The 21,498-nt window shown below is 46.6% G+C and overlaps 5 protein-coding genes across 8 annotated transcripts; 2 read left to right on the top strand and 3 right to left on the bottom strand.

Annotated features, from left to right (window-relative positions):
- The first annotated feature begins 309 nt into the window (after window positions 1-309).
- Window positions 310-3,308, top strand: LOC6553048. Its single transcript, XM_001980000.3, has 8 exons — window positions 310-489; window positions 554-689; window positions 818-968; window positions 1,035-1,222; window positions 1,285-1,888; window positions 1,945-2,305; window positions 2,360-2,664; window positions 2,741-3,308. Exons 2-8 carry the CDS (start codon window positions 571-573, stop codon window positions 3,053-3,055), a joined length of 2,043 nt encoding a protein of 680 aa, XP_001980036.1. The 5' UTR covers window positions 310-489; window positions 554-570; the 3' UTR covers window positions 3,056-3,308.
- A 397-nt stretch (window positions 3,309-3,705) lies between these two features.
- LOC6553047 (protein ENL) lies at window positions 3,706-7,888 on the bottom strand. Of its 2 annotated transcripts, none has more exons than XM_001979999.3 (3): window positions 7,724-7,888; window positions 7,041-7,255; window positions 3,706-6,969 (listed from the first exon to the last, which is right to left on the bottom strand). In XM_001979999.3, the coding sequence occupies exons 2-3, from the start codon at window positions 7,219-7,221 to the stop codon at window positions 4,346-4,348; spliced, it is 2,805 nt and encodes a 934-aa protein (XP_001980035.3). In that variant the 5' UTR covers window positions 7,222-7,255; window positions 7,724-7,888; the 3' UTR covers window positions 3,706-4,345. The 2 variants fall into 2 exon arrangements, with proteins under 2 accessions (XP_001980035.3, XP_026836232.1); XM_026980431.1 differs by lacking the exon at window positions 7,724-7,888 and adding an exon at window positions 7,364-7,717.
- Window positions 7,889-8,304: 416 nt separating this feature from the next.
- On the top strand, window positions 8,305-11,488 carry LOC6553046. Of its 2 annotated transcripts, XM_015154686.2 has the most exons (3): window positions 8,305-8,562; window positions 8,620-9,568; window positions 10,871-11,488. In XM_015154686.2, the coding sequence occupies exons 1-3, from the start codon at window positions 8,476-8,478 to the stop codon at window positions 11,257-11,259; spliced, it is 1,425 nt and encodes a 474-aa protein (XP_015010172.1). In that variant the 5' UTR covers window positions 8,305-8,475; the 3' UTR covers window positions 11,260-11,488. The 2 variants fall into 2 exon arrangements, with proteins under 2 accessions (XP_015010172.1, XP_001980034.1); XM_001979998.3 differs by lacking the exon at window positions 10,871-11,488 and having other exon boundaries at window positions 8,620-10,165.
- On the bottom strand, window positions 11,316-13,306 carry LOC6553043 (mastermind-like protein 2). Its single transcript, XM_001979995.3, has 3 exons — window positions 12,941-13,306; window positions 12,275-12,876; window positions 11,316-12,212 (listed from the first exon to the last, which is right to left on the bottom strand). The coding sequence occupies exons 1-3, from the start codon at window positions 13,117-13,119 to the stop codon at window positions 11,569-11,571; spliced, it is 1,425 nt and encodes a 474-aa protein (XP_001980031.1). The 5' UTR covers window positions 13,120-13,306; the 3' UTR covers window positions 11,316-11,568.
- A 1,598-nt stretch (window positions 13,307-14,904) lies between these two features.
- On the bottom strand, window positions 14,905-19,821 carry LOC6553042 (tropomyosin-2). Of its 2 annotated transcripts, none has more exons than XM_001979994.3 (4): window positions 19,629-19,821; window positions 16,804-17,449; window positions 16,511-16,688; window positions 14,905-15,256 (listed from the first exon to the last, which is right to left on the bottom strand). In XM_001979994.3, exons 2-4 carry the CDS (start codon window positions 17,395-17,397, stop codon window positions 15,174-15,176), a joined length of 855 nt encoding a protein of 284 aa, XP_001980030.1. In that variant the 5' UTR covers window positions 17,398-17,449; window positions 19,629-19,821; the 3' UTR covers window positions 14,905-15,173. The 2 variants fall into 2 exon arrangements, with proteins under 2 accessions (XP_001980030.1, XP_015009785.1); XM_015154299.2 differs by lacking the exon at window positions 14,905-15,256 and adding an exon at window positions 16,082-16,209.
- Window positions 19,822-21,498: the final 1,677 nt, after the last annotated feature.

The following is a 21,498-nucleotide window of genomic DNA, read 5'->3' on the forward strand; positions in this document are numbered from 1 at the left end:
CTTTCCAGGTGGATTAATTTGTTAATAATAGAATACTTTTTACTCAACATTTATTCAATTGTTTTGCGTTCTTAGAGTAAAGTACTTGGCCAGCTCGAAGGACTATCTTTTATTATTGAATACCTGCCAGAGATTAGTTGTATAATGTAGTGTTTTGGCAGCAAATCGCACCTTTAATAATGATCAGCTAAACTGGTTATTGGGTTATACAGCCAACTGAGAATTATACCGACCTAAAAAAGCATTTCAATCAAGGCTTAAAGTTGCAGTTCAAATTGCAGCGCTCGCGTTGCCAACCAACGCAGTATGACCGAATTTATGAAGTTCTTGCCACTGTTGGGCAACTCGCATATAGCGGTACGCCGCAGCTGCTGAATAGTTTAATGTTTAAAGTAAAAAATGAAGTGGTAATTCAGTAAGATACCAATAGGCGGCAAATCTGGAGCTCGGCGTTGGTCCACGCAGTACGTCGCTGCGGTTTAAAGTACAGTGAGTGATGCACGTGCAGAAACAAAGCGATGCAAGTCACAAAAGTCTGGTTCAATATTTGCAGCTTATTATTTATTCAAAATGCGCTTTGTGCGGCGGGGAACTGTGCCCAAGATTGCAGCATGTTGCGGCGTGGTGCTCCTGATGGTCACCTGGTACGCATTGAACTTGGAGCGGGATTTGGATAAGAGCCTCAAGATGTAAGTATGCCTGGTTGTGAATCATAGCGGCGTGCGTTATTGATTGCGCGATGTTTGCCCATGCATATGTGTACATGCTTGTGATAAAGCCTATTTATCGTTGCAATTTAATTAATTTTGAATTGAAGCGAAATAATCGAGCGCTCCATAAGATCGGCGGTGAATCGTGGGGAGTGCCGGCATCCCCATCTGCCGCTGGACAATCCGGATATCATGAAGTTCTACAAGCCGGTGGAGCGAATCAACTGCGGCGAGGGCATGGACTGGGTTATGTGCGAGGTTGGTTAGGATTGGGGACCTGCTATGGGATCAGATTGCTTACCGTATGCTTCGATTCCCCCACAGAAATCAATTTGCTTCGTGCGACCGGAGATCGCGTCCAGCCACGAGGATGTGATTTGCTCCTACACGGACATCATTCGCAAGTCGGACTACAAGGTTCGCTTTGGGCGGACACTGCGCATGAAGGAGCCCTATGTGCTGCAGGCCAGCGACTTTGTCAAGGTGGCCTGCCGATCCTCCAGCGGCGAGAGGTGACAACTGACCTTTTTCCCAGTTTTGCACTCACTTTAAAAAGTATTTGTCATGTACTTAGTTGGTTTGGCATGGCCCACGGCATACGAGATACGGTACCCCGTCCCCCGGCCGCCAATTTCTCCCCGAACCTGGCTGTCCTGCCTCCCGAGGCGGTTGCGCAGGCTCAGCAGCAAATGCAGGACGGGTCCACATCTCCCTTCTACAATGTGCTCATGTTTGGGTTCGATTCGCTGAGTCGCAATGCCTTCATTCGTAAGCTGCCCAGGACTTACGAGTATCTCACCCAACAGCTGGGCGCCACCGTTCTCAAGGGCTACAACATTGTGGGCGATGGGACTCCGCAGGCGCTAGTGCCCCTACTCACGGGTTTCACGGAACTTGAGCTGCCGGAGACGAGGAAGCGGTTGTCCGGGGCAGGCAGCGTGGATTCGTATCCCATGATTTGGCAGGACTTTGCTCGCTTGGGCTATTTGACCTCCTTCAACGAGGATCTGCCCAATGTGGGCACTTTCACGTACCGCATGACAGGCTTTGAATCCCAGCCGGTGGACCACTACCTGCGTACCTACTATGTCCAGGCTGAGCACATGGCCGCCGAGAGCCAACCCAACTGCATTGGCCACCAGCCGGATCACATTACCATGCTGGAGTACACCAAAAACGTATGTTGTCTTCCCAAATGCGCTTGGAAACTAACACATTGTATATTTCATTACAGTTTATGCTTAAGTATCGCGATGCCCCGCGTTTCGTCTTCAGCTTCCATGGCGGCTTGTCCCACGATTCTATCAACCTGGTGGGAGCAGCGGATGATGACGTCCATGACTGGTTGGTGGCACTCAAGGAACGATCGCTGCTAGACGACACAATTCTCATCATGATGGCCGATCATGGCAATCGATTTGCCGAGGTCCGGGCCACTCTGCAAGGGAAACAGGAAGAGCGACTGCCATTCTTTAGTTTCGTGTTTCCCGAGTCGTTTAAGAAGCGCTTTCCGCAGCAGTACAACAACTTTGTGGCCAACGAGCATCAGCTGACCACGCCATTCGACATTCACGCCACACTGAAACACATAATACGTATGTACTATTATTGCATATCGCTACAAGATACTAATGTGGCATTTTACACAGAACTGCAAACCGCAGTCGATCAGTTGGGAGAAGTAAGCGATCTGAAAATTGAACCCAGCCAGCCTGGTATTCGCATCTCGGAGCTAGCCCAAGGACGTGCCATGTCGCTGCTGAATCCAATTCCGAGCAATCGATCCTGTGCGGATGCCTACATAGAACCCCACTGGTGTGCCTGCCTCAATTGGCTACCTTTGCAGCTGAACGACTCCCGGTATACGGGCATCATTCTCAAGGCTGCCCAAAGCATTGTCAATGCCATTAACTTGGCCACAGTAGAGCAGCGGCAATACTGTGAGCCCCTGGAGGTTCGATCATACATTTTTCTTTTACATTTCCAGATAAGATAAACGTACTACTTCACTTTGTTTCTTTGTTCAACAGATTCATCGTGTGAACTGGGCGCTGCGTCTGCAACCGCACAAGGAGCTGCTGCAATTTAAGACAAACAGCGACCGGGACGGCTTCCTCGCGGACATGACGGGTCAGACGCTGGTCCGGGACGAGATGTACCAGCTCCAGGTGGTAACGGTGCCCGGCGAGGGGTTGTTTGAGGCGAGTGTGGCCTACAGTCTGCACACGTTCAGTGCCACAACGAAACTCACGGACATATCGCGCGTCAACAAGTACGGAAATCAGGCCCGGTGCATATACGACCGGGATCCGGAGCTGCGGAAGTACTGCTACTGTCGCGACTAATTTGTGCACAAAAAGACCTAGTCCAAATCATAGAAACTGCTAAGCAATCAACTCGAATAGATTTCTGCACTAATTGTAGATTTTTGCCTACTTCTAGCTGTTAAGCGTTTTTTTCCAAAGAATATTGTCACGGTCTCCTTAAGTTAAAAGATCTGCCTCAGTTTGTAATATACGTTCCTTTAATTAACGATAGTAATGAGTTAATAAAAAAATGACATTTTTGTATTTGTAATAAAAAAAAGGTTAGTTTTAATCGAGCAGCGAATACAATTTGCTCAGATATGGGTACAGTTCGGCTGGTTAGTGATTCAACTCAAGCGATTAACTGGTGACTATGCCATTTATGCATACAGTGAAAAACACTTCCTTGTATACTTACGATTACCAATTAAATAGAGCATTTTTGTCGTTCCATATATATATATATATATATCCTCATATATTTCAAGGCTGATGCTAGTCCCGTTCTTAAGTAAGAGTTAATATTTCACTTTTGTTTAGATCGCTTAGGCAGATTAACCGTAGACTAAAATACACTGCGCACATTATTTGGTTATATAGGCCTCTTATCTTAGATAGGTTAACTATAATACTTGAAGTATGATATATTGGGTAAATGTAGGAGGAACTAAAAACAAACAAAAAGTATGTCCGTAAATATCGTACAAAAGTAGTTGTTTATTCGCAAGATTTTAGCAATAGCTTACAAACTTTACCTTTTTGGTGAGTACCTTAAAACCATTAACATAAAATACGGACAGCTGTTGTTAACTGTCATTAAATATAGATATTATTTATAATTATTGCATAGACTTCAATAAACCATTTGCTTATGCGTGTTATAGAGTTTGTTCAAGATCTCCATAAGGGGAACAAGGTTTAAAAGAGGTACACTCTTGGTGTAAACTAGGGGTTTATTAAATTAATGGAAAATATAAAAAAAATAGCGTAGCAAATGCGTAAAACGTTAAAATCGTCTAGATAGAGTCGAATAGGATTCCAAACTAATTTAAGATAGGTCTTAAAAAAAAATGAGTCTTAAAACAAATGAGTCTCAAAAACTAAAGGGCGACTTGAACATTTTCAAAAACGAAATCGGTCGGGTCTTCTAGGCCCCTCGGGCCAAAATCTTACGATCTAGCATGGGAAATTGAGGCTGTGTGCGAGCCAAGTTCATTTGCATTTGGCTTACATCGTTAACGTTAAGATTAATGATTTGGTTATGTGCATGAGGGGTTTGTGCATCGTCTAGCTGTAGAGAGCCGGGCCAGTAGCGGAGGTCAGGGAGTGTCACGAGACCGACGTCGCCAGGAACTCCTGCAGGCGCTGCACGGTGACGCGGTCCAGCTTGCACAGGTCGAAGTCAAACGTCTTGTGCGTGATCTCGTAGCAGCCGGTGGCCGCGATCATCTCCACGACGTGCTGCAACTCCTCGTTGTCCTGCAGGGTCATAATCTTGTGGTGCAGCTCCTGAAGCTCGCTCAAATACTCCGTGGGCAGCTGGAGCTGGCCGGGCGTCGTTAACTCGCCGGGCGAGTGACTGCTATTGCTGTTCATGTTGTTATTATTATTATTTAAGCTAGCCGCTACAGCTGCGCTGTGGTTGTTGCTTGGCGAAGATGACGGCGGAGCAAGGAATACGGATCCCGCATTGGGTGTCCCGGCTCCAGTGCCTGTGGAGTTGGTTTCTCTAGCTGGACGCAACGAGGGCGACTTGGATTTCTCGCCCGCCGCCTTGCTTTGCTCCTTTTTTGAGGCCTTAACAGGGGGTTCTATAAAAGCTCCGGCGACTCCTGCTCCACTCCCACTGTTACTACTTTGTGAGCTCCTTCGATTGCGCTTCTTTTCCTCCTTTTCCGACTTCTCTGACTTTTCCAGTTTGGGGTCCGGAGTCTTGTCCGGCTTTTCCGTTTTGTCACTGTTCTTTTCGAGGTTCTTGTCGCTTTGCTTCGACTTGCCCTTGTGTTCCTTGCCAGCAGACTTCGCCTCCTTGCCGGATGCGTTATTGCCCTTCGTCGACTTCTGCTGGCTGCTACTCCTGGCGGGTAAGTCGGGAAAACTGCTGTTGGAGCTGTCGGAGTGCTGGAGAGTGGCAGCTGCTGCTGCAGCCAGTGCGTTTGTGGCGGCAAGATCCGGAGCCGACTGCGCTGAGTCCATATCGCTAAGATCCAGGTTGCTGGGAGTTTTGTTCTGTGGCTGACCCGACTGTGACTGCTGTTTTCCAGTGTGCTTGGAATCGGCTGGCTTTTCGCCGGTCTCCCGTTGGCGCTTATCATCTTTCCCAGAGGACTTCTCCTTGGACTTTTTGTGCTTCTCCTTCTTGCTGCCGCTGCTAGCACTAGCATTAACAGGGGTCTTCTCCGGGGCCCCTGCCTCGTTAGCAGGACTAGCCCCCTCTAATTTGGGCGATGGCTCGACCGCCGATGACTTCTCGGAGCCGGTCACATGCTGTTTGTCCTTTTCCCTTTCCTTTAGCTTATCTTTGTCGCGCTCCTTGTCTTTGTCCTTGTCCCGATCGTTGCGCTCCCTTTCCTTGTCCTTGCTTTTGTCCTTCTTCTTGTGCTTGTGGGATTTCTTGGTGTCTGTCGCATTTCCATTGCTTGTGCTCTTATCAGCCTTGGAGTCTGACGCCTTTTCGGAATGCTTTCCCGTAGCCTCCTCTTTTTGCTTGCCACTGCTTGAGACCACACTGCTGCTGCTATTGCTGCCAACCGATGTGGGCGTGGCCTTACCGGTACTGGCCACCTGGGATTGCTGCTGCAGGTGGGCAGATTGTAGATTTCCGCCAGCCGGACTATCGGACTGGCCAGGACGCTCTTCTTTGGGCATTCGCTTGTCTTTGCTCTCATCACGCTGCTTATCGCGGTCGCGGTCACGCTCCTTGTCCTTATCCTTTTTGTCCTTTTTGGATTTCTTGCTGGAGTTCCGCTCCTTGTCCTTGGACTCGGACTTGACGGACTTATGCTCATCGCGCTCTTTGGAACGGGAAGCAGGTGCCACCGCACCAGCGGTTAAATCATTTGCCGTCTTCTTGGGACTGGGCGCACCCATTTCGTTTGGCTTTCCAAGCTTTGGGCTAGCTGTGTGTTTAACCAATCCTCCAGCTGTGCCCAAAGAAGTACTCACCGTGAGGGCACTGGCGGTTGGGGTGTTGCCTGAGCTTTGCTCGCGCTCACGCTCCTTGTCTCGTGATTTATCCTTTTTAGACTTTTCCTTATCCCGTTCGTGCTTGCCATCGCCGGACTTGCTGGACTTTCGGTCTTTGTCGCGACCATGCCGATCCTTCTTGTCCTTTTCGCGCGGCTTGTCTCCACCGCTGGATTTATCCCGATCCTTGCTCGCCTTCTCCCTGCCCTCGTGAAAGCCACCCTTGCCGCCGACGGCTGCGGTTTTGGCCTCCGGAGAGTGCTTGGAGACAGGTACCTGGGCCATGTTGTTGGCCGTTACGGTGGTCTTGGTGATGGGCGGACCGAAGAGGGCAGAGAAGGCGTTGCTCTTTCCGGGATCCTCGCTGCGCGACTTGTGTTTCTTGCCGGTATTCAGATCCACGTTCATGGAGATTGTACCAGGTACGCCTTTGGCTTTGACACCAGCCATCTCATTACTGTGAGCCGTCTCACCGCTGCCAACGCTGGGCGAAAGCGTTCGGGCGAGACTACCGGCACCGATGTTAGCTCCGAACACTGGCACTCCACCGCCTCGCATAAGTTTCGTTCGAAACTCCTCCGACGGGGCTTCGAAAATGTGCGTCTTCACCTCGACGTGGTGCTGCGGTGGACCCGTGGACTGCAGTACCAGGTCGTACTGGTAAACAATGCGCTTGGGTTCGTCGCGGTTGCGAAAGTAAATCTCAACAGGCAGTAGGAAGCCAGCGTAGCCGGACTCCTGAATGGCATACGGCGGTTCCTTGACCACTGCAAATGAACAATTGGCGTAAAAGAGTTAATCCGACTATACTACAGCTGTATGGCATAGGAGCGTTTACCTCGTTTGGGTTTGAGAAAGGATTCGTGCAGCACAAAGACAACTTTCTCCACAAAGGCACTGATGTCCGCCTTGTTTACGCCCTGCACATAGATCTCCCAGTCGTGCGTAAAGCCCTGCGGTGTCTTCTTGCTGCGCAGCTTCGACGTGTGGCCAATTTCGAATTGCACCTTGACCGCCATGCCTGTGGGTAGGGCATCAAGTTCCAGTGATTGCCTGCAATTAAGTTGTCAATTGAGATACTATGTACTATTAGCGCGCCAAAACCAATGAAACTGGGCTGTCTAGCTCCTAAGCTGTTTACGATGTAAACAAATAACTGACAGTTTCGTAGCACGGCCCAATAGATTATTAAACGAGGTGTCTTCCAATTATTAAGCTCCTTGCTTTGGCTTCTCAGGGTGCATGCGTGATATCCAATGCGACTCCTGCCGCAGGTCACGTCCTCCAAGTTCGCGCCCGGCTTCGGAAACCTTCCAGCTGTCCTCAGGAACTTCCCACTGGCTGGCACCGCTCCAAAATCCTCCGAATGCCGACGTTATTTGTTGTGATGCCCCTTGCGAGCATTTTGTTATTGTTTGAGTGCGAATGTGTGCCACAATGTGGACTTTTCATGTTGCAAGCTTTCGCCGTGTTCGTGTTATCCTCTTGCCACATGCCCCGCAAGTGGCACTTTCTACTTACTATCGCGCCGTGCGGCATTCGCATGGAGGTGCGCACAATTTTCAGGAAAACCGCAAAAGCTGTGAGCCAGAATCGGAAGAAATTTTGGAAAAACACATAGAAAATAAAATCCAAAATGTTAAAGTGTGACCAAAGCTCAGGGGACCGCGAAATCCCCTAGAGTCGGGTAAAATATACTAGAATATACCGCAAAGTGTGTCGGGTATACGTTTTGTAGGGTGATTCGTGAAATTAGTTTCAAGCTTACACCGTTTAAATGTACCGTTTGGTTATTAACTATGCTATTTCGTAATTTTGGTGTTTTTCTACTTACCAGCTGGTGGTAAATTTTTTCACAACAAAACAAGAAAATGTTATATGTTTATACATCCTTAAATACAATACAAATATACATTTATATACATCTTGACATGGGCTTTAAAACCATTACTAAATCTGCTCAATTCCAAGAAATATCTTATATCTTATATTAAACAATTTTTAATGAGAATACCTTTGCATTCGAATATTTACTGAAACTCGTCATGTTTGAAATTCGGGAACGCGCATAAACCTAATAGTTCGCAAAAGCTTCTGTGTTGCGGAACCAGTTCCGCCGCCTGCTTGGTTCGCTGCGGAACCAGCGACAGCACTTAAAAGAACACTTGGGAAAAACAATAAAAAAAATATTTCGCAAAAGTTATGTCGAGCGCTGAATAAGTCACCTGAAAGTTAACCTATCGGAGCGACTGCCTTGGAGCCACAGCCCACCCATGATGACGACCGACTTCGCGGGTAGCCAGTTCGTGTCCAGTAATCCCAACGCCAGCTGCAGTGCATCCCGCTGGCTAACGGAGGAGGTATTTGCACGAAGATGCAATTTGAAAAATATTTGATTAACATATTTTTGTTATAAGGTCTTCAAACTAATCGAAATTGTGCAGCGCGACGAGGCCATCTACAATCCACGGCACAAATACTACTTTTGCCGGCCGTACGTGGAGAACTTTTGGCGCGAGGTGGATTTGAAGCTGGAAAAGAATCCGGGCGCCAGCCTGGCTAAGTGGACCAATCTGCGCATCTCGTTCCGGCGGGAGTACACCAATTATCTGGAGGAGAAGGTGCCTCCCTGCTGGTCCTACTTCGACCGCATGTTCTTCCTGCATCCGTATCTACGCAAGAAGCACCAGCAGCCCAAGTCGCTGGACACTCAGGTGCAGGACGCACTGGCACACCTCTCCAACCTTTCCAGTCGTATGCAGCGCGAGCGTTCAGTGACCATTCCGGGCAGCAGCAGTATTGGTGGCCAGCCCACACCCTCCGCCCACCAGTCGCCACCAGCTCAGCAGCTGGACAACTATCTGGACTATTTTGACGAGGCGGAGCATAACAACTCCGAGCTCGATGACATCATGGAGGAGGAGCAGCAGCGCAACAGCCGTTTCCACAGCCAATTGGACGGCAACGACATCAAGTCTGAGTGCGAGGAGCCGGTGGATGACTACGAACAAGAGGCACACGAGCCAGAAGAGGATGAACAGGAAGACCAAGACCTGCACAAGATGGCGCCCACTTCAAGTTCTTCATCGGCGGAGTCCCAGCGTCGTTATGCTAACCAGCATTCGCACGCCAGCAGAATGCACTCCGGTCGTGTGCAAATGCGCGCCTACCACGACGAGATGCGTGGCGCTATTCGTCCACGTTCCCAGGAACTTCAAGCTCCAACTGCAGCAGTGGCCGGAGTGAACTACTCAGCGCAGCCGATTGCCCATCCAAATATTTCCTTTGTGCGACCCACTTTCAGCAAGCCCGTAGATCTGGTCAGCACAACAACGCACCCCGGAGGAGGAGGCGTTCCAGGAACTGGTGGCTTGTCCGAAGCGGAACTGCCCACTCCATCCACCTCGGCAGTGGCCACCCCGATGGCGCCCAGTAGTAGTGTTAGTGCTAGCAGTAGCAGTAGCTACTTGAGTCAACGCCACGGGCACAGCCACGTGCATGTAGGACATCCACAGGCGCCGCCTTCTGCGCTTCCTGTGCGTCTGGAAGCCAACAATCCGTCAAGCGGTTCCGTGTCCAACGGCGGTGCGGAGCTGTGCGACTGCAAGACCGATCCGGATGCCATGTTTCTAATGAGCCTCCTGCCCGACATCCAAAAGCTGAACGGGCGTGATCGCGGCAAGATCAAGATAGCCTTCCAGAACATTCTGCAGGACTACCTTTATCCGGACTAGCGTTGATCTCTGTGTATACCTTCCGCTTATAGCAAACGGAACCCAGTTCCAGTATCGATTTTGTTTAATATCCTTGTTTTTATTTTCTTTGGAGAAATCCCTTAAAGCTTCGCTGTGCAAGAACAAAGTATCCTTAAAACGTTTTGAAAACTATCCGGTATGTTTAATAATTGTATAAATATTTATAAATATTTAATGTGTAACACAAGAATAAATTCATTCGAAATTATGCGATATATATGGCTAGGTAACTGGAAGTATCACATGAGGATCGGATTGGATTGCATCCAATTGCATCCCATCCCATCCTCACTCGAACAGCTTCAGCTCGCGGGTGATCTTCTTGATCTTGTTGTCCAGCGTCTTGTCCTCGTGCTCGCAGATGTAGTAGTGCCGCGAGGTGCACTCCTGTCCATAGTACACATAGCTGTGCTTCCCGGCATTATAGCTCAGCCGTAGGCAGCGACCCTTGCCCTCTATTTGGACCGTGTTGTTCAGCACATCCTCGCCGGCCGCCTCCTCTGCCGCCTGCTCCGAACTGTCCACCAGATTGGCGGCCGTAGAGTTCTCCCCCTTCTGGGCCATCGCAATGGATGTGAGATTCATGTTGGGATTCACTGGCTTGGCCGAGTTGGACCAGATCCAGAGGAGGCCAGGGTTGAGACCGCCCAGCCAGTAATCGCGACCACGATGCGCCGGCTGGTTCAGCAGATAGGCCATGATCTCCTCATTCTCCGAGACCTTCTCGAACTCGGCCAGGTGGGAGTTTAGACCCTTGCAGGCGGAGTTGGCCGTCAGGAACTTCAAGCTCCAACTGCAGCAGTGGCCGGAGTGAACTACTCAGCGCAGCCGATTGCCCATCCAAATATTTCCTTTGTGCGACCCACTTTCAGCAAGCCCGTAGATCTGGTCAGCACAACAACGCACCCCGGAGGAGGAGGCGTTCCAGGAACTGGTGGCTTGTCCGAAGCGGAACTGCCCACTCCATCCACCTCGGCAGTGGCCACCCCGATGGCGCCCAGTAGTAGTGTTAGTGCTAGCAGTAGCAGTAGCTACTTGAGTCAACGCCACGGGCACAGCCACGTGCATGTAGGACATCCACAGGCGCCGCCTTCTGCGCTTCCTGTGCGTCTGGAAGCCAACAATCCGTCAAGCGGTTCCGTGTCCAACGGCGGTGCGGAGCTGTGCGACTGCAAGACCGATCCGGATGCCATGTTTCTAATGAGCCTCCTGCCCGACATCCAAAAGCTGAACGGGCGTGATCGCGGCAAGATCAAGATAGCCTTCCAGAACATTCTGCAGGACTACCTTTATCCGGACTAGCGTTGATCTCTGTGTATACCTTCCGCTTATAGCAAACGGAACCCAGTTCCAGTATCGATTTTGTTTAATATCCTTGTTTTTATTTTCTTTGGAGAAATCCCTTAAAGCTTCGCTGTGCAAGAACAAAGTATCCTTAAAACGTTTTGAAAACTATCCGGTATGTTTAATAATTGTATAAATATTTATAAATATTTAATGTGTAACACAAGAATAAATTCATTCGAAATTATGCGATATATATGGCTAGGTAACTGGAAGTATCACATGAGGATCGGATTGGATTGCATCCAATTGCATCCCATCCCATCCTCACTCGAACAGCTTCAGCTCGCGGGTGATCTTCTTGATCTTGTTGTCCAGCGTCTTGTCCTCGTGCTCGCAGATGTAGTAGTGCCGCGAGGTGCACTCCTGTCCATAGTACACATAGCTGTGCTTCCCGGCATTATAGCTCAGCCGTAGGCAGCGACCCTTGCCCTCTATTTGGACCGTGTTGTTCAGCACATCCTCGCCGGCCGCCTCCTCTGCCGCCTGCTCCGAACTGTCCACCAGATTGGCGGCCGTAGAGTTCTCCCCCTTCTGGGCCATCGCAATGGATGTGAGATTCATGTTGGGATTCACTGGCTTGGCCGAGTTGGACCAGATCCAGAGGAGGCCAGGGTTGAGACCGCCCAGCCAGTAATCGCGACCACGATGCGCCGGCTGGTTCAGCAGATAGGCCATGATCTCCTCATTCTCCGAGACCTTCTCGAACTCGGCCAGGTGGGAGTTTAGACCCTTGCAGGCGGAGTTGGCCGTCTTCCAGTTCACCTGCTGCTGGCTGTTGATGTAGTAGCAGTTGTCGCTGATGCGAGTGAAGTTCGCGGGACAGGGATCCTTCACCTCCTTCTGATTGTTCCCGGCCATCAGGTAGTAGATCAGCTGCTCCGAACGCCGCACGCGACTTTCTAGGTAATCTATGGGTGTTGGCTTAGACTTTAATTTGTCCATGAATTTGGAGGTATGACTTCAGACTTACCCACTCGATACACCAGCTTTTCAATGGCTCCCAAGAGATAAAGATCATTTTCGGAGACAGCTCGGAAAGTTGTCGGCTGACCGCCCACAAGATGCTGCTGTTGCGGGTGTTGCTGCTGTATCTGTTGCACTTGCTGCTGCTGCAGCGGCACCGGGCGCACATGCTGCTGGTGCTGGGTAGGATTACCACCACCAACACCAACACCAACACCACCACCAACACCACCACCACCACCGCCACTGCCACCTATGCCAAAGAGTTGCTGCAGGAAACCCGGTTGCTGGCGTTGCTGCAACTGTTGCTGCTGCTGTTGCTGTTGCTGCTGCTGCTGCATCTGTTGGTGCTGCTGGTGCAGCATCTGGTTGGTCATGGGTCGGAACTGGGGATTCACAATGGGACTCTGACTCTCCACGGGCTTTCGCAGATGCGGCTCCAGCTCCACCGCCTCGCCGATCCTCCTGGTGATGTAGATGTTGTTGCCGGGTCGCTTGTAGGCGGATGAGTGATAGCTGAGCGGTCCATTGATGCCCATATCCCCGCCCATATAAGGCAGGTCTTTGGACTTTCGCTGACTGCCACTGCCACTGCTACTGCTGCCTTGGCTGTAAAACGCGTGGGAAGAATTGGATGAATGGTGTTGCCCTAGCCCAGCCTCCTGAAACCCACCTTAAGACGTAATCTTCGAGAAACTGCGACCAAACGGGAGCTGGATCGTCCGCGACTGCGAGTGATTCATTGGCGTATTTTTGCCTAGTTTCACCATCGCTGCCATTGCATAAGAGTGTAATACCTAATGCCAGATAAACAAGGGCCGTAAGCCGGAGTTGTTGACCAGCCGGCGGCATGGTGACACGTAATGTTTACGGATGGGTATATTGCCCCCGCCTCGCAAAGCACTTGGCGATTCAAGTCGCGTGGTTTAGGTGAACACTTTCGATTTCGTTGCGTTTTCCGTGCGGTTTTTGCCGCGTCCGCTTTTCAAAGACGTCCGTTCGCTTGGGTCGAGCTGTAAACCACGACTGAAGCTCTGAGCTTGACTTTGGGCCTGGTCCACTCCGCTCGCTGGGTTCCTCCTCGCCTCGCCTCCCTCCGCACCACTCCAATGCCGTGCCAATGGCAATGGCCCAGACCAGACCAGACGAGACTGAAGACCGAAGACCGAAGACCCATTGTTGTTGCTGCCGGCCGCCGAGAAATGCAAAATTTCACTTTCTCCTTCGCTTGGCTCTGGGCAAATGTAAGTCATTGGGCTTTTCATCGGCATCAGCGCTCCACTCGCCGCTTTTGTGGTCCGACCCACTGTTTGCACTCCATCCGAATTGGCCCAGACTTAGGTAATTGACGCGGCTGTCAATTGAAGCGAAAACTGGTGGCTTAAACTAAAAATGAAATGGAGATGGGTGTGCTGGCTGTGCCATGTTCATTTGGATATTCTCCGATGTGTGAAAAATGACTTTCTGAATTCAGTTAACTAAGAAGTATAAGTTAATCATTTACATTTCAACTTCTACGTAATCCGAAAGATAGCAATTCATAAATTATTCCAAGCCACAACCATTCTATATATTCCTTCTTAGTAGAGATATAAAATTGTATCATATTGCAGAACTCTTTCTAACAAGGCTAAAAACAACTCGAAATGACTCTTTCTTTTTCTTCAAGTTGATGCCAAGCTTTCATGAGGTAAACATATCTGCCATAATGTAAATTATGTAAATGATGACTGCAGCTTTTAGTGGGCACTTAAATACACCACTTAAAGTTTTAATAACTATTTTATGGCGAAGAGAAATGGCCGGTGGCCAGATGGGGGAATTGAATGCGAGTTTAATTTATAAGAAAGGCATTTAGCCAAGAGAGCAGCCCCCATCTCGAACTCGATCACCTCGATTATTGATGGTCATACGGCGAGCTGCCCACATCCACAATTGATCTCTAGAAATCGCCCTGAGGACATCAGCAAAGATACATATACTATGCACATGTGTACAAAAGTATCTGAACTTTCATTATTCATTGCTTTGACAATTAGCGGATGCTAGCGATGTTGCAATGAAGGCCTCGATTTGCGGATCGTGATCCGTCGTCGATGAAGTGGTGACGCACTTCGGACGTGGTTATTTCGGCTCCAGCATCCATGGGGTTTCCCAAGAGTGCGAGAAATCATTGGAAAAAACTGAAGACATCTTTGCATATCCGCCAAATTTGTGGTAAGCTTCAGCGCGTTTCGCTGACGGGCAAAGAAAATCGGGTTTGTTCATCATTGAAAGCAAACATCAAACATATAATTTTTTTTTAGCAAAGTTTTTATAAATTTTTTTATACTTTTTTTGTGGGTGTTTTTTGTTTGTGGTGTAATTGTAAGATATAAACTGAAAGTAAAGCAGGCTTCGTTCTTAAAGTTTTAAATTTTTAGCCCCGTCTCTGTCCTGGGCACTCTCTCTATCTCTCTCGCTCTCATTGCCTGACTGCAAGCGCTTCTTAATATTTTTAAACATTGACTTTAAAAATACAAAATTCGTGTTCTTGTTTGGGGGTGCTTTATACATTCTGCTACTTTTTACTCTAGGTAATTTGACTTTTTATAAAACAAATCCGCGGTGCTACACAATCTATGCTTGTTGCTTTTGTTGCTGTTGTTGATCTGGTTGTTGTTGTTATTTATTTATTATGAAATATATAGATTTATAAAGAATTGCATACACAATGGATGTTGTTCTTGGTATGTACATATCTGCGGCCGCCGATCTTCGTGCTGGCCAAATCAATCTGAGATGTTCGTTTACAATTAGTAGAGTCTCCATCGTCGTCTCCATCTCCATCTTCAGGTTCATCCTCCTCCGCTGCTGCCGCTCGATGTTGGTGTGGATTTGGTATAGATATGGGACTGTTGGCCAACTTAGTAGCCAGCCAACTCGGCGAATGTGGAGTCCATCTCGTCGGCCAGGGACTTGTACCTGTCCTTGTTGATGCCCAACTCGTCTGCGGAGTGCAAATTGTGGATTGAAATGCGTTAGAAGGTGTTCAAAAATATGGTTTTTCAACATTGGAATCGAACGAAAAACACTCAAACTTCACACCACATACGAGTAGGTGTGCCAAGTTTATGGAGCTTTGATTGGGATTAGTGGCGCGCTGTTCTGGCAGGCGTTTCTAGGTTTTTTGGGTTAGTCAGCGGTTCTGTGCGTGGGCTCTTTTTGGGAGGGGGGTGGTAGGTCTATCTATGGGATGCTCTACGGGATCTGGCCATGATCTATCCAACCAATCGTTGCAGCAATCCTTGGCTCGGGCGGAAATGAGAGATTCACTCGACCAAGGCTCGGAACGAAAGCCATTGAGTGATGGACTTGGTCTTTGGACTTTTACTGATGATCGACGAGCAGAGAGAGAGAGAGAGAGACAGAGAGACATAGACTGAGATAGAGTGCTAGGCGAGATGGGTCAAGAGGTCATGCCACATCAACACGGGTAAGAATCTGGCATACAAACAACAATATGTACATTGATAAATTCACCTGTATTAACTACAGTTGCAACTTGGTTTGGCTTGATCTGAACTTATTTTTACAGTGTACTGGCGTAGGGAACTGGTTGTGTGGGTGTGGCCACATTCAAGCGAGACTAAACAGATTATTTACAGTGTATAGAGAAGTGTGGCGTGTTGGGCTGGGTGGTAAATACACTGAAACTGTCGGGGAATCGTTCCAAAAATAGAATATATATATACATATATATAATAAACTGTGTGGGATGTTCGGGATGTACTGAAAGTGTTTTGTCTTCTTTTTTTTTTGAGGGAGGAGGGGATTGGGGGGTTTTGGGGCTCTGTGTGAGTTCTGTTTGTGATTTTTTTTAATATCCAGTAAGTTCGGCAAATGTCTGGTCCAAATCGTCGCAGATTGCTTTGTATTTTTCCTTCTCATTGAAGAGACGGTCTGCAAAAAGCATTTGTTTGTTGTTCATTTATACAAATATATATAGAGATAATCAAAGTGGGCGAGAGCGAGATGTGTGGATGTGGAACGTCAATTAATGAAAGCAGAGTACTAAGTACGATTATTAATAAATATCCTTATGGCGATAAATACAATGCGAGCATTAGTCGAAGCCAGCGATCCGGCCGTTCGTGGCGGACCACTTCCTGTGGACAGCATCTCCGGTGTCCCGTGGAGAGATACCACCTCGGAAAATGGCTGAGTGGTGTGCCACGGGTTGGGCTAGGACTTGGATACATACCCTCTAGCCTGTCGACCTCCTTCTGCAGGCGCTTCACTTGCTTCTCGGCGTGCTCGGCGCGCTGCTCGGCCTCCTTCAACTTGATGGACAGGGTCTTCATCTCGCGCTTGAACTCCTCCACGCGCTGGTTGGCCTTCTCCTCGGACACCTCCAGGGACTTCAGGGAGTTGCCGACAACCTGGTTAGTTGGGAAAATGCAATGAATATCGGTTTGGGAACAGGGGGATTTCTTTTAAATGGTGTCTGAGATCAATGATCGTGCAAGACACTTGAGTTCTCAGTGCAAGACCCACCTTGAGCTCCTCCTCCAGCTCCATGATCTTGGACTCGCCGGAGCGGACACGATCCTCAGCCACCTCCAGCTCGTCTTCAACGAAGGCCAGCTTGCGGGAGACCTCGTCGGACTTGGTATCGGCATCCTCAGCCAGCATGCGGGCCTCCTTCAGCTGGTTGGTCAGCTGGTCCATGCGCTCCTCATCCTGCTGGGAACGGTTCTCCAGCACCTTGCACATGCGGTTGTTCTCATCGGCCGACTGGGTGGCCTCCAGCAGCTTCTGTTGGGCGGTGGTCGAGCGCTCCTCGGACTTCTCCAGATCCTCCTCAATCTGTTGCACCTTGCGGTTCTGGGTGGCCACCTCGGACTCGGTGGAGGTCAGGAGCTTCTCCTTCTCCTCCAGCTCGGTGTTGGCCTTCTCCAGCTGCTCCTTGGCGGTGACCAGATCGATCTCCACCTGGACGAACTTCTTCTCCAGATCGCGCACCTCCTCGTTCAGTTTGTCGGCGCGGGAGTTGGCATCCTTGGCTTGGTTCTCGCAGGTGTCGGCCTTGTCGATGGCATTATCCTTCTCAAGCTTCATCGCTTGCATCTTCTTCTTGATGGCGTCCATGGTGTTTGTGTTTTTGTTTTTGACTTACAAGGAAAGAAAACTGGAAAAAGCACTGTGCCAAAAGTTACAAATGAGTATGCTGAATCACTGAATCCTTTGTCACCAATTTTCTTAGGTTTTCACAATGCAAAGTGCTCTTCCGAAGCGATAAGACAATTTTTCGTAAAGCGTATATTGTTATATTATAAATAGTGTAATGTGTTATCATCAGTAGTATAGGAAATCATCATTGTCTAAGTATGGCTACTTAATTCTAATCTAATCGTAGTTTTCTATCGTTTAATTTTTCTAGGAAAACTATATTTTATCAAAGCTTCTTTTAACCCACAAGTTTCAAAAGAACAGTAAGTACATTCCAATTAAGTATTAAAGATCTTTTGAACTTGGAACTTTCTTCTGTCTATACATTTGTTTTTTTCTTTCCTGTGAGTTTCCGAAATTTTATGTTTCCGCTGCAAGACAAAATCGGTTTATCCTAAACGATCCAGCGCATTCTATATGTTAGCTATAGGTATAATTAAATATATGTACATATACCCTGCGCATATGTGTTCGTGCAATAAATTTGAAAATTAAATGTAAACACATTTTGTTTGGCTACGCCGAGCATTCAAAAGATCTCACGTAATTTTCCTCCTCCATTTTCAAAACGCCCACTCAGAATCCGAATCCGAATCCGGATCCGTCGGTGAGCTATATGTTTATTTGCTGCACGATTCGGTGGGGTTAAAAATAAACTTTATATGCTTTTGCATGTGAGAAAAAATATCCAGTCCACTCGCACACACGCATGGGAGAAATGCTTTTTTGGACATTGTGTGCTAAATGTAATTCTAGAGTTTCCCCCTATTATTTCGAAACACCGCGCACATATAGCTCGCCACCGATTGCAATTTGAAAAGTATTCAATTCTTTGGGGTCACTTGGTGCGTGGGCGTATTCGTATTCGTATTCTGTTCGAATTCGAATTCGTGTATCTATGTTGATTCCACCCAAAGTGGGGCAAAGTCATTTATGTTGTAGTTGCCGATCTTTTGGAGGTCTTTCGATGCGCATGTGTGTTTTGCTCCTAAAATTTTCTGGATATGGGCAAAGTTAAAAAGGTGATTTACGGGGTATAAAGCATTTCTACTATGAAGATTTTTAATATCTTATAATATGTAGAAAAGCTATGTTCTTAGCACATCATAAGATTTGTTGGCGCTTGCCAAAAGTACTTAGACTTTCAATCAGTTTGAATATGTATCTTAAAGATGGCAAACTTTGTGGCCTTCGGAATCATTCACGAATGGCAAGAAATACGTGTTCTAATATCCCCAATTTTGTGTGGGTGGCTATGCCATGCATATATGTATTCCCACATAGATACGATATGTATCCACACATCTGGGAATTGTCTACGTCTCTAATATTTCAAATATTCCAAAATATCTCTCTCGAAAACAATCTCAAGGATAAATACCTACAGTTCTCGACCGCCTTCGTTTTCTGAGATCACGGAAAGCTAGACGGAAAAGCTTTTTCGTATAAGTTTCAGGCAGAGTTAAAAATAAATGCGTGTGTGTGTGTGACAGGCAGGTGTCTGTCTGCAGTTAATTTTAAAGAATTTTCCTCGAGAAAAACTTTATCGGCCGAGTGTATGTGTGTGTGAAAATTGTGCGTGCCATAGGTGTGTAAAGTGCATATGTATATGTGTCCCATTCGTGTGGAGCTTTCCGAATGAAACTCATGAGTGTGTGTGCAAAAAAATTTTTCTCTCACACACACACAGATATTCTTTGGATGGTATTGGTGCCGTCAGATTTAGTTACAAAATTCCTTATAAGCGAATTTTTAAAATGTCCGAAAAATGATCATAAGATCTCCATTTTCAAGTAGTTAGGATCGTTTTATAAAATTTTTTTTTGAAGATATTCGATTTTATAGCTATAGCATTTTTCACTTTTTTTAAGTTTGCATCACTCGTTCAACTTTTTGTAGAATTTTATATCCAGGCTAATCGACACATATACATATGCACATATTATTTAAGTTTAACAAGGTTTTCCTTATTTTTTGGTTTGGTGAAAATTCAAAATGTATCATTTTGAATGCCATGCACTTTTCACAATTTTTTTATCCACTCGAGAACAGTTGAAAATACCAATTTGGTTAGCAGCAAGGCGAGCGATTTAATTATATTTCTTTTGAGTTAATTCTTCTTGTCGGGTGAAAATCCTGGCGTGACCAACCTTAGCGTTTCAAACACACTATACGCTGTCGAAACCCCGAGAACACTGATGCTGACCAAGTTGCTTAGCCCAGAAAGCGACCCCAAGATCCAACGCACACGCACACTGCCACTGGCACTCGGGAAATCGGAAAATCGGAAAAACTCACACACACACATGGGGCACACACCAACGCGGTATTGAATAATTTCTCGCCTCAAAAATTTCCCATTAATAAATGTATATACATCTATATATATATGTGGAAAAGCACTTTCGCAACTTTGCTCGGCGATCTCGAAAATTTCCCTCGAAATTTCCCCAAAAGCTGCTTCGCTCGATTCTCTCTTTAGATGCATTCTCGTGAAATTTATGCGCTTTTCTTTTTGCTTCTTAAATCTAAATTCAATTTATTTTTTGCTCACAGAACTCTTGCTGGCTATGTGTGTGTGTGTGTATCCGTCAGATACACGGCCAAAAATAGCCACAAGCAGCAAGAGCAAAAGTCCAACAAGATGAAAATCTATTTTCGCTCGGTAAAAAATATTGAGAAATATTTGGAATTTTGATCGGCCAGCGTTTTCCTGCCGTTCTTTCGCTTTCGAAAGTCTAGAATGCAAGGCAATTGATCCGATTTGTTTTGTGTTAATTGTGCCCGTCAGTGGACTTGCTAGTAGCAAACTTTTTATTAGTATAACTCAAGACTTTAATCTGTAGTTTATCGTTTTATTTTTCATCATCCAGTTAAATGAGTTGGATAATTGGTTTTAAGACTCCAAACAGTGCATTTCTATATATATCCATTCAGCTATTTAACTTAAAATCCAGTTCCAGTTTCTTATTCGCCTTTCAACTTTTTTGTGACGTAACATTTCCTTTAAAGGTTTAAATATTAATATAAGTCAAGAAGCTTATACAAAATTTCCTTCAGTCTCTGCATTAGAAAGACTATCATTTGTGATTTTTAAGTAATTTTAATAATCATACTACAACATCATATATTTCCTAATTATTGTATAGCTCTTTTAAAATCTTAACGAGGCCTCGATCGGAAAAATCAAATTTGAGAGCTGGAATTGTTTTAGTTTGTATTAATGCCTATGACGGGTATAATCTTCATGTTATTTCGATTTAAAAAACAAGATAGAATGCTATAGTCGGGAATGCTATATCCCCGACTATCAGATACCCGTTACTCAGCTAGTGGAAGTGCAAACGAAAAATGTTAGCATTTTCTGGAATATCGGTAGAAATTGGGGAAAAGTTTGTGGGCGTTAGAGTGGGCGTGGCAACATTTGGACACAAACTTGCGCTGCGTCTATGTCTCTGGAAGCTGAGATCGAGGCGCTCATACGGACAGACGGACGGACATGGCCGCATCGACTACATACTTTTCAACGAATCTAGTCTAGTTACTCTACGAGTAACGGGAATCACAAAAAAAAATATATTAAACAAATTTTCTAAATTTGTATGCATATTTTTAGAGAATTACGCCAGAAACATTTAGAGGTTTGCCACTTCAAAATCTGATCAAGATAAGTTGAGTTATGGAGTTTAAAACTTCAGCCTTGTAGCATTTCCTAATTTTTTCGAATTTCTACATTATTATAACATCAAAAAAATTACAAAAAAAATTAAAAAAAATGAATTTCTAAATCTAGATGCACGTATTTAGAGAATTGCGCCAGAAACATTTAGAGGTATGCCACTTCAAAATCCGATCAAAATAAGTTGCGTTATGGAGCTTAGAACTTAAGCCTTGGGAGATTTCTTACATTTTTTTAGTTTCTACAACATCAGAACATCAAAAAAATTTAAAAAAATGAACTTTTAAATTTGAATGCAGATTTTTAGAGAATTGCACCAGAAACATATAGAGCTATGCCAC

Source organism: Drosophila erecta, unplaced genomic scaffold (genome assembly GCF_003286155.1).
Source record: "Drosophila erecta strain 14021-0224.00,06,07 unplaced genomic scaffold, DereRS2 tig00000000-arrow-pilon, whole genome shotgun sequence".
NCBI lineage: Eukaryota > Metazoa > Arthropoda > Insecta > Diptera > Drosophilidae > Drosophila > Drosophila erecta.